General features: G+C 43.4%; 3 protein-coding genes across 8 annotated transcripts in view; 1 reads left to right on the top strand and 2 right to left on the bottom strand.

Annotated features, from left to right (window-relative positions):
• Nucleotides 1–6873, top strand: part of LOC117760040 (uncharacterized protein C1orf146 homolog) — a 36152-nt gene extending 29279 nt beyond the window's left edge. The window contains exon 5 of the mRNA XM_034582739.1: nt 6747–6873. Coding sequence (XP_034438630.1) covers nt 6747–6776 — 30 coding nt within the window. The 3' untranslated portion in view covers nt 6777–6873. The remainder of the gene's footprint in view (nt 1–6746) is intronic.
• On the bottom strand, nt 4086–9258 carry gfi1ab (growth factor independent 1A transcription repressor b). The gene is made up of 6 exons (XM_034582736.1): nt 7590–9258; nt 6806–6991; nt 5548–5954; nt 5311–5448; nt 4975–5140; nt 4086–4876 (listed from the first exon to the last, which is right to left on the bottom strand). Exons 1-6 carry the CDS (start codon nt 7699–7701, stop codon nt 4698–4700), a joined length of 1188 nt encoding a protein of 395 aa, XP_034438627.1. The 5' UTR covers nt 7702–9258; the 3' UTR covers nt 4086–4697.
• Nucleotides 9259–10024: 766 nt separating this feature from the next.
• The window catches only part of evi5b (ecotropic viral integration site 5b), a 37768-nt gene continuing 33714 nt past the window's right edge, over nt 10025–14078 (bottom strand). For 3 of the 6 annotated variants that reach the window (XM_034582729.1, XM_034582728.1, XM_034582731.1), the window contains exon 19: nt 10025–11996. In XM_034582729.1, the coding sequence (XP_034438620.1) occupies nt 11700–11996 (297 nt within the window). In that variant the 3' untranslated portion in view covers nt 10025–11699. The remainder of the gene's footprint in view (nt 11997–14078) is intronic. The other 3 variants (XM_034582727.1, XM_034582726.1, XM_034582732.1) reach the window with 2 other exon arrangements.

Raw genomic sequence — 14078 nt, 5'->3', positions numbered from 1 at the left:
TCACACATACATTCATTCAGTGCATCTATGTGCAGCCGTTTCTCTATCATACGTCACTCACACTGCTGCTTCAGTCACAAGGGGCAATTTGGGGTTCAGTTTTTTGCCCAAGGACACTTAGGCATGCAGAATGGGGGAGACTGGGATGGAACCCCCGACCTTAGTTAAAGGACAATCGGCTCTATCTTCTGAGCCACAGCAGCTCAAATAGTAACTGTTTTCCTAAATCCAATGATAGATATATTCTTGTTGGACTCCAGATTTGTTTATTCTGGAAAAGATGCAAAAAGAAAAAAAATCAAAACACCAAAGTACGTCTGTAAAACCCCTCCTCTATAATTCATGTTTCATTTTGGATTAATAATGAATCATCGGAAACCACCACATTGAACTTTCTAATTGCACAACTGTGTCTGTCAGGGAGAATTAATCCAGTCTTACCTCGGTGTGTGTGCAGTATGCACGCGTGGTTGATGTGTGCACTTTCTAGACCGAGATGCAGGCCTGGATTTGAGACTCAGACTGCGGTGCTCTGATTACTCGCCTACTCTTTATCGATCAAGCCGGATTCTATTCATATTTGATATGCCTCGGGGCAGCAGGGTAATGCTTTAAAAAAGAAAATCCAGCCGTGCCCTTGGAGGAAATCTGGTCGGCCGTACGGCCTTTTGAAGATCCTTTTATGCTGGAGGAGCTTCTCTCTCTCACTCTGTCAGATTGTGCTTGAAGATCTCATCTCAGAGGAGGAAAAAAAAAGAACTCACAGATGATTTGGTTTATAAATCACAAACTGCTTTTTGTACTAAAAGTGTGTGAAAAAGTTCAATCAGCGTGTGGCTGCTCTGTGCGGCAGAGACATGTCACACCTGAAGATATACCATCCTACCTATCACTTCAAAGAGCTGTGGCCAGGCTGGGGGCTCGGTGCTTCCTCAGAGTGTTAAAGACCAACTCATCACATCCAGCATCACTGAGAGATTGTGCTTTTTCATTTGCCTCAATCACTTATCTGACACTTGGGCCCAAACAAATAGTTTTGCCGGGGATGTCATTGTAATAACATTTTTGAGATCTTAAATAAACCAATGCTATTGCTTGCAGTTACTAAAGTGACAAACCCTTAATATCCTAATAACATCTGTGCTAATGAAGGTGAATCAATGACATTTGCCATTCATCCAATGGAAATTGAAACGCTTGGATGCTCATCATTATTTCACATATAAATCCAAAGCACCGAGCTTCAGGCTGCTAGCAGTGGTCTGTATGCCATCCTGCCAGGATGCATTGTTTATAGAGCAGCAGTTAACTTCAGTTACTCCCTTTCTATACGCTGGTTAAATCAGGTGCTAGCATGCTAGAGCTTTCTTTTTAAAGTTGTTGTGAAAAAAAATGACCGTAACACATTGAAACGATATTAAACTAAGATATTACAATTATTATCGTAATTTTAAAATCCTTATTAATTACATGTGTGGGTCTCTCTCCCATTTTGCCGTTGATTCTCAAGGCATTCTGGGAAATTTTCATAGCCCTCGCTTTGAAGTTTGGGTCTGAAAAATATCAGTTTGGAGGGCTGTACAGTCTTTACACAAAACGGAGGGGAAGGGCTAAGGTGTAGGTAGAAAGGGTGGAATGGGATTGGGCCTTAGTCATTTAGTCTACGAACTGCAGATATGGTTCTCCATGTTACAAAAGATGTTTAAAAGACCATTCCACTGATCCTCTTTATGTGTGGTTGTCTTTGAACTACTGTTTTCTATAGCTCAGGAGTTAATGCATGTGTCACACACACACCAACAACTCGCACACACAAACACTCATCTGAATGCATCTGCACACTTGTCCACACTTACACACATTTTTTGCTTTTGTATTGATATTAGTGTTGATTTTTTGTTTTTGTACATGTTATTGTTAATTAGTTGACTCTCGTGGGTTGTCATGTTATTTTCTGCACGTTAACTTTAGCTGATTTTGTGAATTTTTATTGATTTTAAGAGAGAGGCTTCAAAATGTGCCCACTGGGTTTTCTGCCTCCCCGTGCACTGTTTATTATCATTTGTCTTTTTTTTTTTATCAATGCTAAATAAAAATCGAAAACACAAAGAACTCCTATTACATGAGTGGCTCTGTTAAAGTTGCACTGCACTAATCAAAAGCTAATTTGGGAAAGTGGGGCCATTGCAGATGACGTTTTATTTCCATTTAAAGAGAATAAATGACGTGACTGACTCTGGGCCACGTCGAGCCATTGTGCACTGCTCGAGTGATGGTTTGCTGTAAATGAGCTTCCCTTTTCCTGTTCTCCCTCCGTCGCTTTATCCTGGGGTTTAAAATATTCAGTATTTTTGCAGGCCGGGATGTTGTACGATTTAGAGAGTAAGTGAGGCAGAGAAAATCCTTGTGAGTCAGTGATTTCAATCAATGTCGAGGGAAGAAAACTAACTGATTGTTTCTCTCTCGTTGGCATTAGAGAAGAAGAATAAAGAGGATAGTTTAACTTTACGATCAAAGTGATGAAGAAATATGTTTGTCATGAGTTAAAGTTGTCATGTTTATGGTTTATTGTCATCTGATATTGACTGAATGGAAGTCAGTCACATCCACACCTATTTGTATGCCACCATACTGTGTCCAAAACAAGGACTGTATATCAATGGCAGTATATCAATAGTATTTCTTGTGACCTGATTGTTAAAAACTACACATTCTGATGTCCTGTAATCCACCCAAAGAGTTCTGTTTTTAAATGAATGTCTCCTCATATATTCAACAATTAACGTTAAAGGAAAGGCAAGTTAATTTGTAAAGCACATTTCAATTTTTACATAAAATATAAAAGGTGTCATGGCGCATTGTAAAAGCAAGACGAAACAAAAAAAATCATTTAAAAAGAAATGAATAGCATAACTTATAGAGAAAGAACAATTAAGAAATACAATTAGAAATAAGAGTGAAACTAACAGTGCAGTGTAAGAAATTAGAAGTGGTTTGATTTAATAAAGTGAAAACAGGAAAGTCCTCAGCATTGATTTAACAGAACTAAGATCTGTGGGAGCTTTTCCACAAATGTGGAGCGAAACTGAACGCTGCTTCTCCATGTTTAGTTCTGACTGTGGGGACAGAGAGCGGACCTGTTCCAGACGATGTAATGTAACAGGAGGTCAGAAATATATTTTGTCCCTAAACCATTCAGTGCTTTATATACCAGCAGCAGGATTTTTGGAGTTAATCCTTTGAGGGACAGGGAGCCAGTGTAAAGACCTCAGAACTGGAGTGATATGATCCAATTTCTTGGTGAGGATTGGAGCAGCAGCATTTTGAATCAGCTGCAGCTTTTTGGTGGATTTTGTTTTGGAGAAACCCGTGAACACCAATAGTCAAGTCAGCTTAAGATAAATGCATGGACAAGTTTTTGCAAATCCTGCTGAGACATAAGGCCTTAAATCCTTGATATGTTCTTAAGGTGGTAGCAAGCTGACTTTGTAATGTTTTGGCTGTTAAAGTCCAGGTCTATGACGACACCAATATTTCTGGCTTGGTTTTTAACTTCACAGGTTCAAGCTGAGTGCCGCAAAGAGGATCCCAGCTGCTGTGTGTGGAGCCTCGTCTGCCAGAAGCCGTTGCTGTTTTCTTTTCCTTTTTAAACAGCCATGAGGGTTTAAGTGTTTTGTTAACGGTTAAATCAGCTCACACTGTTTGAGGTCCAAACACACGGCTGCAGTGGGCAAAACAAACAGTTGCCTCTGGGCAGCCACAATCACAGCAGCAGGGTGGTGAAGTGTCCCTTCCCTTTGGTTTCCACACAAACACAGTGAAAACCAAACATCTTACCACAGCTTGAAGTTTTTGACATGGAGGGTGGAAGATTATTTTCATGAATTAATATTATTATACATTTAGATAATTGGACATTTAACACTTTAAATTTGCACTGACTTTCATATAAGGGTTTAAGAGTTTGCCACACTCCCACTTGTAATATAAAAAAAAATGTCCAACTCTTCCTTTCTGGTTTTATTGCTTTTTTTTAATATCAATAAAAACAGAAAAAAACAGAAAATCTAACCTGCTGGGGCAAAATGTGATGCTTTTATTTTGTAAATGACAGATCATTTATTCTGAATGAAATTGTGTAAAAATGAAAATAAATGAAAATAAAATAAGAGATATATATATATATATATAAGGGCAGTAACCCTCTTGTTTATAAAATCGCACAGTGTGAGGAGGCTGTTTTGCCCGCATTTGTCCCAAGCGCGAAAAAAACTCCCTCTGTGCTTTGGAGAAGCGCAGATTTCATCTCTTCTCTTCTTGGTGTCTTCATTAAGGTGTGAAGACTTAATATGATTCCCATATCAAACATGATCATACTCATGGGTTTTTATTCATCATGTCACAGTCACAGCTTTTCTCTGGGCCTGACAGCAGCCTGGAGTTTAGTGTTGCTCACGTGTCTTCACAATGAAAAAAACCCTGTTTGTCTATTTGATGTTTTCTTTGATAGAATAAATAGAAACAAATATTAAATATATTCTCAATGTACTTTTCACATATAGGTTTTTTTAAATAGAGGATCGGGGTGATCCTTAATCCAAGCAATGTCCTCAAACAGGGCGATTTGGGATTTAATTGTCTTTGCGTAAAATGTCTCCCTGTGTGTGGTCAGACCATGAGAGGACACAGTGTCTCCTTCACTTCAGTCCGTGCTGCGTCTCCTTGTGTCTCCTCAGGTCCACCTTCCTCTGGAAACCTTTGCCGCACAGGTCGCAGCCGAACGGTTTGTAGCCGGTGTGTTTCCTGCTGTGCGTAATGAGGTTGGAGCTCTGGCTGAACGCTTTCCCACACACCTGGCATTTGTGCGGCTTCTCGCCTGAGCAGAAAACACACACACACACACACAAACACACAGTTAGCAAACATCTCACTTCTTTCTAGATTGTTTAACAGATTTGTTTCTCTTCCACTCACCTGTGTGGATGAACGTGTGCTTCTTCATGTCGGACTTCTGGTGGAACCTCTTGCCGCAGTACTGACACGGGTACGGCCGCGTGTCGGTGTGGATGAGCAGGTGCGTGGACAGAGTAGACGACCTCTTAAAGCTCTTGCCGCAGATTTTGCAGTCGAAGCTTCTCTCCTGACAAAAGCAAAGTCGGAAACGTGAGGTGAGGTTTAAATCGTGATGTCGACGCAGCACATCCTTCCTGACAGGAAGACGCAGGCTGACAGCGAGACGCATGATGCAGCCCCCGAGAAAGAAGAGAGAGAAAAGGTGTGAATCGCAGGGGGCCGGGGGTGTGAGGTTACCTGCGAGTGCACGGCTTTGTGCTGCTCCAGGCTCACTGCGTGACCGAAGGTTTTGCCGCACAGGTCGCACGCAAACGGTCTGGTGCCGCTGTGCGACCTCCGGACGTGGACTTCTAAACCGTGTGGAGTGGAAAACACCTGGAGGAGAGGACACACAAAGTTAAAGGATCGTTTCATTTGCTGCATTTTTTTGGACACGACACACTGTTCAGCCCACCCAGGCCATCCTAGGCTCACCTTACTGCACTTGATGCACTTGTAGGCACCGTTCAAGATGAGGCTGGGACACAGCCGCTCAGACGGGGCCTTGGCACCGTGCGCTTTTCCCTGCAGGCCCCCGTCAGGAAACAGCAGGGCGGCGGCGGCGGCAGCGGCGGCGGCGTGTCTCCTGTATTCACCGTACGCCTCCTCGCCCAGGACCCGCTCCGTGTACAGCGCCGAGTGCGCACCATGATCCCCGTAGAAGGCAACCGCCGCCGCCGCCGCGCCCCTGTCCACCTCCAGGCCGGGGTGGTGGTGGAGATTCTGCTGCACCAGGGGCCTCAGCCCGGGCCCCTGGTAGCTGCTCCAGGCGTACGGCCGGAAGGGCACGGTGAAGGGCTGGGTCTCGTCCACGAGGGGGGACAGGGATTTGTCCGAGTCGGCTGAGAGGGAGGGAGGGAGGGGACAGGGGGGTCGGGGGTGAGAATTAAAATTGAATGAAAGCAGTGACATGGCTAAAGGGAAGGGAGCATTTCCAGGGCCCCGCAGGACGAGGCTGATGTGTGCGATGTCATGCAATGTCCTCTCCCAGAATCCCCAGGTGAGGGTTGTAGAAACCAAGGAACAGCACATGATTAATAGAGGAGATGTGCAGACCAGTTAGCACTGGGACATTTGACTGGGCGTGTTATATATAAACAAGTGGACTTCTGTGATATAACATAAGCAATTGGTTCAGTAGTTGTAGAGGGGCAACATCTTTAGGTAAACTGTATACAGTAATCTTACCCATATATACTGTTACATTATTCTCACAGAAGTGTTATCATGCATGATACAATGTTTAATGTGCAATCCATTCACTGAACATATTTTCCCTGTTTAATACACTGTATATATTATTCTTAATTCCATTCATATTTTTATCATCCTTACACTTAAGTATTGCATGTTACTGATACAGACTCTTGCTGCTGCAATATTGCAAATGTCCCCATTGTGGGACTAATAAAGGATAATCTTCTCTTATTTTGGATCATATTTATATGCAAAAAAGTATAATAGGCGACCACAATATATTACATATAATCCAAAGATAATAGCCTAATAATAATAATAATAATAACAGAATAACAATATTCTTACATGGACTTGTGTCAGTGTTTGGACTTTCAGAACTAATACAAAGAGATGATCTCCTTGTTTGTCCCCTCTGCACGTTCTCCTCCCCTCAGTGTCCAGGCTGTATCAGTGCAGCAGGGTAGAAGCGGTGTGTGGTGCTGTGTGTGAGTACCTGGCGACGCAGAGGGAGACGGAGGCCTCCAGATGTCCTCGTAGTCCGAGGAGGGACCACACAGACTGCCGGGGCAGCTCAGCGGGGACTTGGGGCAGAAGTCGGCGGCGTCGGCCAGAGGGGAATCCGGAGAGAGCCCGTAACTGTCCACCGTCATGTCGGTGTCACCGGGGAGTTTATCCGCCTCTGAGAGGACCCACAGCGGAGAGTCAGGCACGGAAGTAAAGCCAATGTTTTTATTTTAATTAACTCTATTTAAAAATACATTCATTAGGGCATTAACGTTACAATTATCGCTATAAACCTATGAGCTCATTAGATGTGGGAAATGACGCAAAGGTTAGGCCAACGGCCATCACCTTATTTTACATTATTTCTAGAAATAACCTTTAATGTAAGATCATAGAAAAACTATGGTGATCAAATAGAAAATTAAAAAAATGCACAAACGTTTTTTCGTTTGCAAAAACTATGTAAACACGAGCTTCCAATCTTCATATTGTTCAGTTAAATCATTAGATATTTGACAATTTGAAGAAAAAATATTTATTTAATAGCCCTCATGTATAAGGCCTATTATGAAAGATTCTAGAAAAGCGCTTGATAAATAGACAATTTACCATTTATGAACAAATTGAAGCTTTCCAGTCCTGTGAGATTATACATAAACTTTTCAACATACTAAGTATCCGGTAAATTATTTGAAATAGTATTTTAAATTAAAAAAAAGAACTTTCCGGATGACTTTAAGGCGCTGCAGAACATGACAGGACTGTGCACATACCTGAGCATATATGCGCCAGTAGCGAGTCCAGCCTGCGGTAGTCGTCCACTAAAGAGCGGGGCTGGTGGTAACTGTGCGCCCTCTTACTCTTCACCAAGAAGGAGCGAGGCATCTCTGATGTGGCCCGAGAGCTGCGGTGCTGATGAAGATCCAGCTGCAGAGAGGAGTCCCGTCACTGTGCACCGGCGCTGCTCGCTCTCAACTCTGCGCACACTTGATCTGGTCTCCGCTGCTGCTGCTGCTGCTGCTGCTGGGGGTATAGTGTGCGGGTGGGGGTGGGGGGGGAGAGGGATGTGGGCCCGAGTGTTTTGAACCGTTCAACCTCACGCACGGAGCATGCGCCTGCAGCCACGGCCCGCCCCGTGCGCCAGGTGTTGCCCGGGCAGACAGGTGTCCCCCCCCCACCCCTACTCATCTATACTATAGTGTTGTTTACAGGTGACAGGAAAAGAGTCTGCAGAGGGGGCGACTTCTCGTCACCCCCACCCCCCCTTCCAACCCTTAAAAGAAGCTCCACTCATTTCAGGAGCAGAGGTGAAAGCGCGCAGGCCTGTGTGCGCCTTTTGCTCTGGTTTAGCCTCAAGCATCTAAATAAAGAGAATAAGTGTGAATCAGAGGGGCTTTTTTCTGTTTGCAGTGTTTATCCCACCCCCTGCCACGGATCAGGCTCGTGTCTGCAGAGGAGCCTGTGGCAATCAGGAGAAGTGATACACGCTCCTTTTTTTATCAGTGCTTTACTCAATCTTTGGAGAGGGGGCTGGGGGGAGAGGAAACGCGGGGGCGCACCCCGGGGGTCTCACTGAGGTCCCGCTCTCAGCACAGAGTGGTCAAATATATCTTCTTAATCTTCTTCTCAATAAAGATGAGACATTTTCAACAACCCACACAAGCTTTGTGGGGACATCTGCAAGCATACAAAATACATCCCATTCGTTGGCAACAATGAACAATAAATGCTCATCGTGATCAAACCGTATTACAGATTCCGGGGGTCCACGCATGACAACGTTAGGAGTCATGCTGCTCAGTGGAGCCCGCTCACACTTAGTCATTATGTGACAGACACTCGCCGTTAGACGCCCGCGGGTATTCTACTCTAAGGAAGAAGCCGGTCACAGAGACAGGCTGCTCTCTGTGCGCTCAGGACGCACATTACCGAGGCTGTTGAGCGTCATTACGCACGTAACAAAAGAAATAAAGGGTCGAGCCGTGCGTCCTGGTGCCTTTAACCCCTGCAGGTGCTATACACGAGCCCTCAGGTAACAGTGGTGGTGTGGCTGCTCTATAATGATCAATCAGTATTAATAACATCTAATGTATTCACCTGGATTTCAAGATTTAAGGGTTTCCCATCGGTGGATAGAGGACAGGAAATCAAAGCGCCACATGTCCCGGCTCGATTAGACGCAGTACGGCCGCTGCATCCGGACAACGTGTCGGTGAAGATATGAAGCCAGAGCCGATCAAAGTGGAGGATGACAGCGACAGGCCCCGAGCTGCTGCTGCTGCCCGGAGGAGGAGAGCGAGGGGCCGACACCGAGGAGTGTGGCCTCTGCGCGTAATAAAGAACAACTGTGTCATCCTGCCATGAAGGTAAAGAGTTCAATACAAAACAAACAATGCCCCAATGATAATAATCATACAAATAATAATAATATTCATAATCACAATGCTAGTAGTAGTTCTGCAGAAAACTCATGTGCGTGGAACAGAATACAATCATTTATTTGAATACTTTGCATAAGCAAATGCTTAATTTCAATTTTCTTGTTTTTTTTTAACTATTTTTCTAAACGCCTCCATATATGTGAAAACACTAAATGAATCAACTCCTCCCACATGGCACCACATTATGGTGAACAGTTCAAGAGCTGCTTACAATTTAATCTAAAATTATTTAATGCATTTGCAAATCTTTCTAAACTGTAACAGTAACATGCAGTTAATAGTCGTGCATAAATGAAGACGACTTTGTTTGAAATGATCAAAATAATATTTTTATATAAAATGCACGCCCAATTCACTGGTAAAAGGATAAATGTTGAGGATTTTACAAGCAGCTTGTCAACATTTGAATAAACTGTAACTGACTTTCACTTTAGAATATCTGCATGCGCAATCAATCACTGCAATTTTAAATTCTAACATCCCCGTACACTGGCCATCACAACCTGGCTGTCCTAAATAATCATCAGTATTTAGAATTAATACAAACCTGGTAAATCTTTTAGTGGGTAAGTGCCCGACGAGGACTGTGCTGTTAAAATGTGGTTTTCTGCATGAAATGATCAGAAGATGAGGCTGAGTTCTGAAAACCGCGAGAGAAATCACTTCCTGAGACAATCCGAAGTAGAATCTTCACAGAGGAAGACAGATAGATGACGCCTGCTCAGACTCAGGTTACAGCTTCAACATGAAAACACATCAGGCCACGGCTTAGTCAAACATTTTATTATGAACTCATCTCGCTCGCTCACACTCACATGCATAAACACACACACACACATACATATAACAATCTCATGTAAGTCTCCAGAGTGTGCCGACTGCTCCATAGCGTTGCCCCATATGTTCTTATTGCACTGCAGACTCAAAAGTGCCATAAAGTGTTCCTCTCCCTCAGATGACGAAGGGAAACTTGACCAGATGAACGTGATTATCACCAACCCATCGCCACAGTCTCCTCTGGCTTCCACTGAATACAGGAGTTAGTGTTCCACGTGGACATTAAGAGAAATTCAGAGTCATACACATGCAGGTCTTTGAAAGTGGAGTAGATCTGACCTGTGGATGACAACACTTTGGTACAACTCCTGATTCATCTCCAGATTGTGTTATAGTGTATCCCGGTTCAAGTTCCCTTACACCGTCATCCATTTCTTTGCAAATTTGTGACACACAGCAAAAACATGACAGACATTGCTTGTGTGACGCCTCAGCTGATGTGCTCCTTTCTGCTTAGTGCGGGGCTCATTCTGAAAGTACAGCTGCGATGCTTTCAGAGAACTCGTTTCAATAGCAACAGTTGTTAGGAAATAAATCTGTCCTCTTCTGTTTTCTATAACCAACAAGTCGAGTGAGGTCACTTATTCTTTTTCTCTTCACAGGAATTCACCTCGCTCGCCTCAAAAACAGGATCCGTCATTTCTGTTATTTAACCAACCTTTAAATGTCCCTTTTTTTCTGAGTTGTACAATATATTCTAAAAGTCAGATATGCAATAGATACATTTGTTCAAGTTCAAAAGGTATTGAAAACAAAAAACAACAACCATTATATACATTTACATATCTACATGTATGCAGATGACACTGAGCTTGTGATACACCAGCTTCTAGTGGAAGGCATGCGGCGTGTGCCAAGGCCTGAACAGTCATCGTTACCCTCTGGTCGACTCTGGAGGACGCAGGTTTGATACCAGGCATTGACCAAATTCATAAAGACAATAGATACGCATATATTTTATATATGAACATTGGGATCCGAACAACTCTGAAACCACTGTCTCATTCATTCCATTGGGAACGTGGTCGCAGACCTTGATGTCTCACTGTATGAATGTACAAACACACATACATTTACGCACCCAATCCTGCCTCCTCATGATGGACACTTAGTAGTAACGGCATCGATACATTTTGGATGTTCATTTATAAAAATGCTTTAAAAATATAAAAATACATTGGATGAAGTGTGTAGTAGAGCATAAAATATTTGTATTGCACAGTCTCTGTCTCTGTGTTGTACCGACAGTCAAAAGTGAGGGGGTGTTAGGTGTGACAGACAGACAGACAGACACAAACCCCCCTAACCCCTCCTCTGATCTCCGTGTCCCAGTCGAGTTTGATACGTTCCACATTATTTGATCCTCCAGGCTGATGATCTGCCAGCGGCCAGGTGTTTGCTGCCCTCAAGAAGATAACAAAAACTACAAAAAAAGGAGGTAAATGAAGAAAAACTAAATCAACTTGTGTAATTCTCATGATATGAAATGATAATGCATTTCCTCTCTGAAATTCAGAACTCCACATCCCCCCGCCCCCCCCCCCGGCTCCTCCTCTGTGGGTGCTGACAGTCCGTGTCCCAACTCTGGCAGCCAACGGGTGTTCGTCACACGGTGGTGGACTTCTGGCTGCCGCTCGGAGGCACAGAGAGCCGCAGGGCCTCCCCGTCGTCCTCCTCCTCCTCCTCCTCCTCTTCCTCCTCCTCGCTGTCGGTGTCCCCGAGGTTGGGGCGCAGTCTGATGCGGCTGCTGCTCCTCGGCTGGGTGTCCTGGAGGGTGAGCGCCTTGACTCCATCTTCATCTGAAGACTGGTAAGGCTCGTCCCCTGCATAGTGATTGACGATGTGGATCCCATCAAAACTGGGCTGATTGGCCAAACCCCTCTTTCCTTTCAAGCAGAAGATCTGTGGGAGGAAGCACGGTGAGTGTGAGGAGTGATGCAAAAGAGACTGATTTATAGCAGGTCAGTATGTTGTTTACAAACTATGCAACACAATACTGAAGTTGTATCACTGTTTTACATAAATCAGACATGCAGGCAGCAATTCAATCAAAAACCACAGGGAAATAATGAGCTGTGTCCCAATTCCATACAACATAACAGTAGTTTACAGTCTACTTCTTCGTTGTTCGGTTTATTTAGTTGGTGGTAACCAACGTCAAGGTGCATTACTGCCATCTACTGTTTAAAATAAAGTATTTGTATCCAATTAGCTTGAATGTTTTTCCACAGCTGTGAGTTTAATTTTTTACGTTTTTAAAAGATGTCATCCAATAAAAATCACCACACTCAGGACCCTTGCACACTGAGTCCAATGCATTTTATCATTCTATTTATTCCAAAAATTTGCAGTAGGAGATAAAATGGAGTTGAGCAGTGACAATGATTTTGTGTCCTCTCACTTTTTGAAAAAAGGAAAACATTGGGTCCATCCAATCGTTAGAAGGTGTCAGGGACAAGGAGAGTTTCATCTTCTCATCGAGGAGCTGCAGCATTATCCCCATTAAATACACTACTAGCAACACTGGGACTGCACATTAAAAAGAAGAAAACTAATTCCTGCGACCCAATTGATCCCAAACAGCAGCTGGCAGTATGTCTACAGCACACACACACACACACACACACACACACACACACACACACACACACACACACACACACACACACACACACACACACACACACACACACACACACACACACACACACACACACACACACACACACACACACACACACACACACACACACACAACTCTCTGGAACGATGTGAAGACCTTTACTCTGCTACATGGTGTGACAAGAGCGTCAGTTTTGAACACACTCAAAAAGCCAGTTGTGTGTTCGTGCTGACATCTCTGGTGCCTATATTTTATTTTGTCACAATTCCAGTGTGAATGCACTACATATTATAAATGTACAATCAGTAACATGGATTTGGGACAAAGCTATTGTATAATTTCCTCTTCATTGGTTGGCTTTGTTTGGGACACAATCCTGAACGTGTCTCATGAAAAGGTTTAGGGAAGTGGCTGTGCTCTGTTGATCAAAGGTGGAAAGATGACCCAATGTTTGCTAAAAAAAAACAGATTGTCTTCATTCACAAGATTGTTTTTTTTCTAAAAAATAATAAAAAGATGAATCTCAACTCTATGTGGTTTGTCCAAATTATTTCCAAGTACACTGTCTACTTTACATAATTCTGGAGAACTAAGGTGAAATGGTTTTAAGCCCTATGACACAAATTGTGATTTGTGAATATGGGATCTACAAATTAAATTTGATTGATTGATTTTGTGACTGATGGCAGTTGCTGTGGGTATTTTTTTGTTTCTCCATTGTGGAAAACTTTCACAAACTATGGAAAAATGTGAGCTTCAGCTAACGTGTATTCACACAAGCTTTACTAGTGACACCTAAAAGCTTCAGCACCACGTGGCAGGTGTGACTTCAGGTTAACCTCTCCACCTCTAATTCCAAGCAGAGCTCACCTCCCTCCCTATGAATTAGACAGACACAATTGGGGGTTTCAGTGGGGGCCACATATCAATGTGGTTAAGGGCCAAAACAAGGTCACATGGCAAATCTGTACCAACTCACCTGGTGTGGCCTGCCATGCAACAGACAGACATGTAGGAAGAGACGCCAGTTCAGAGCACAGTACACAGAATAACAAAAAGAAGCCTGTGTTTACCTGCACCTGTCTACACTTCCTGTTGCTGCCATGCAAAAAAGGAAATCATGACGTGATCAACATCTGTCTGGCAGCAGTAAGAGTTTCCAGCAATATGATGCAGGTTTTAATGCAGATTGTGGAGGATGGTGGGCCTGTCAACTTTCAGGTTCGCTCACCGCACACACTTGAGGTAGCACTTATTTAAGATGTATTATATATGCTTATATCTAAGACCACTTTTCCATTCACTTGACTGTTGATTGTTAATAACTAAATGCCTCGGATTCGTTATGACATTAATATTGT

The sequence above is a fragment of the Hippoglossus hippoglossus genome, chromosome 4, assembly GCF_009819705.1.
Source record: "Hippoglossus hippoglossus isolate fHipHip1 chromosome 4, fHipHip1.pri, whole genome shotgun sequence".
Taxonomy (NCBI): Eukaryota; Metazoa; Chordata; class Actinopteri; order Pleuronectiformes; family Pleuronectidae; genus Hippoglossus; species Hippoglossus hippoglossus.
Note: the sequence above shows the minus strand (reverse complement) of the source record. Positions and strands in the feature narration are given on the sequence as shown.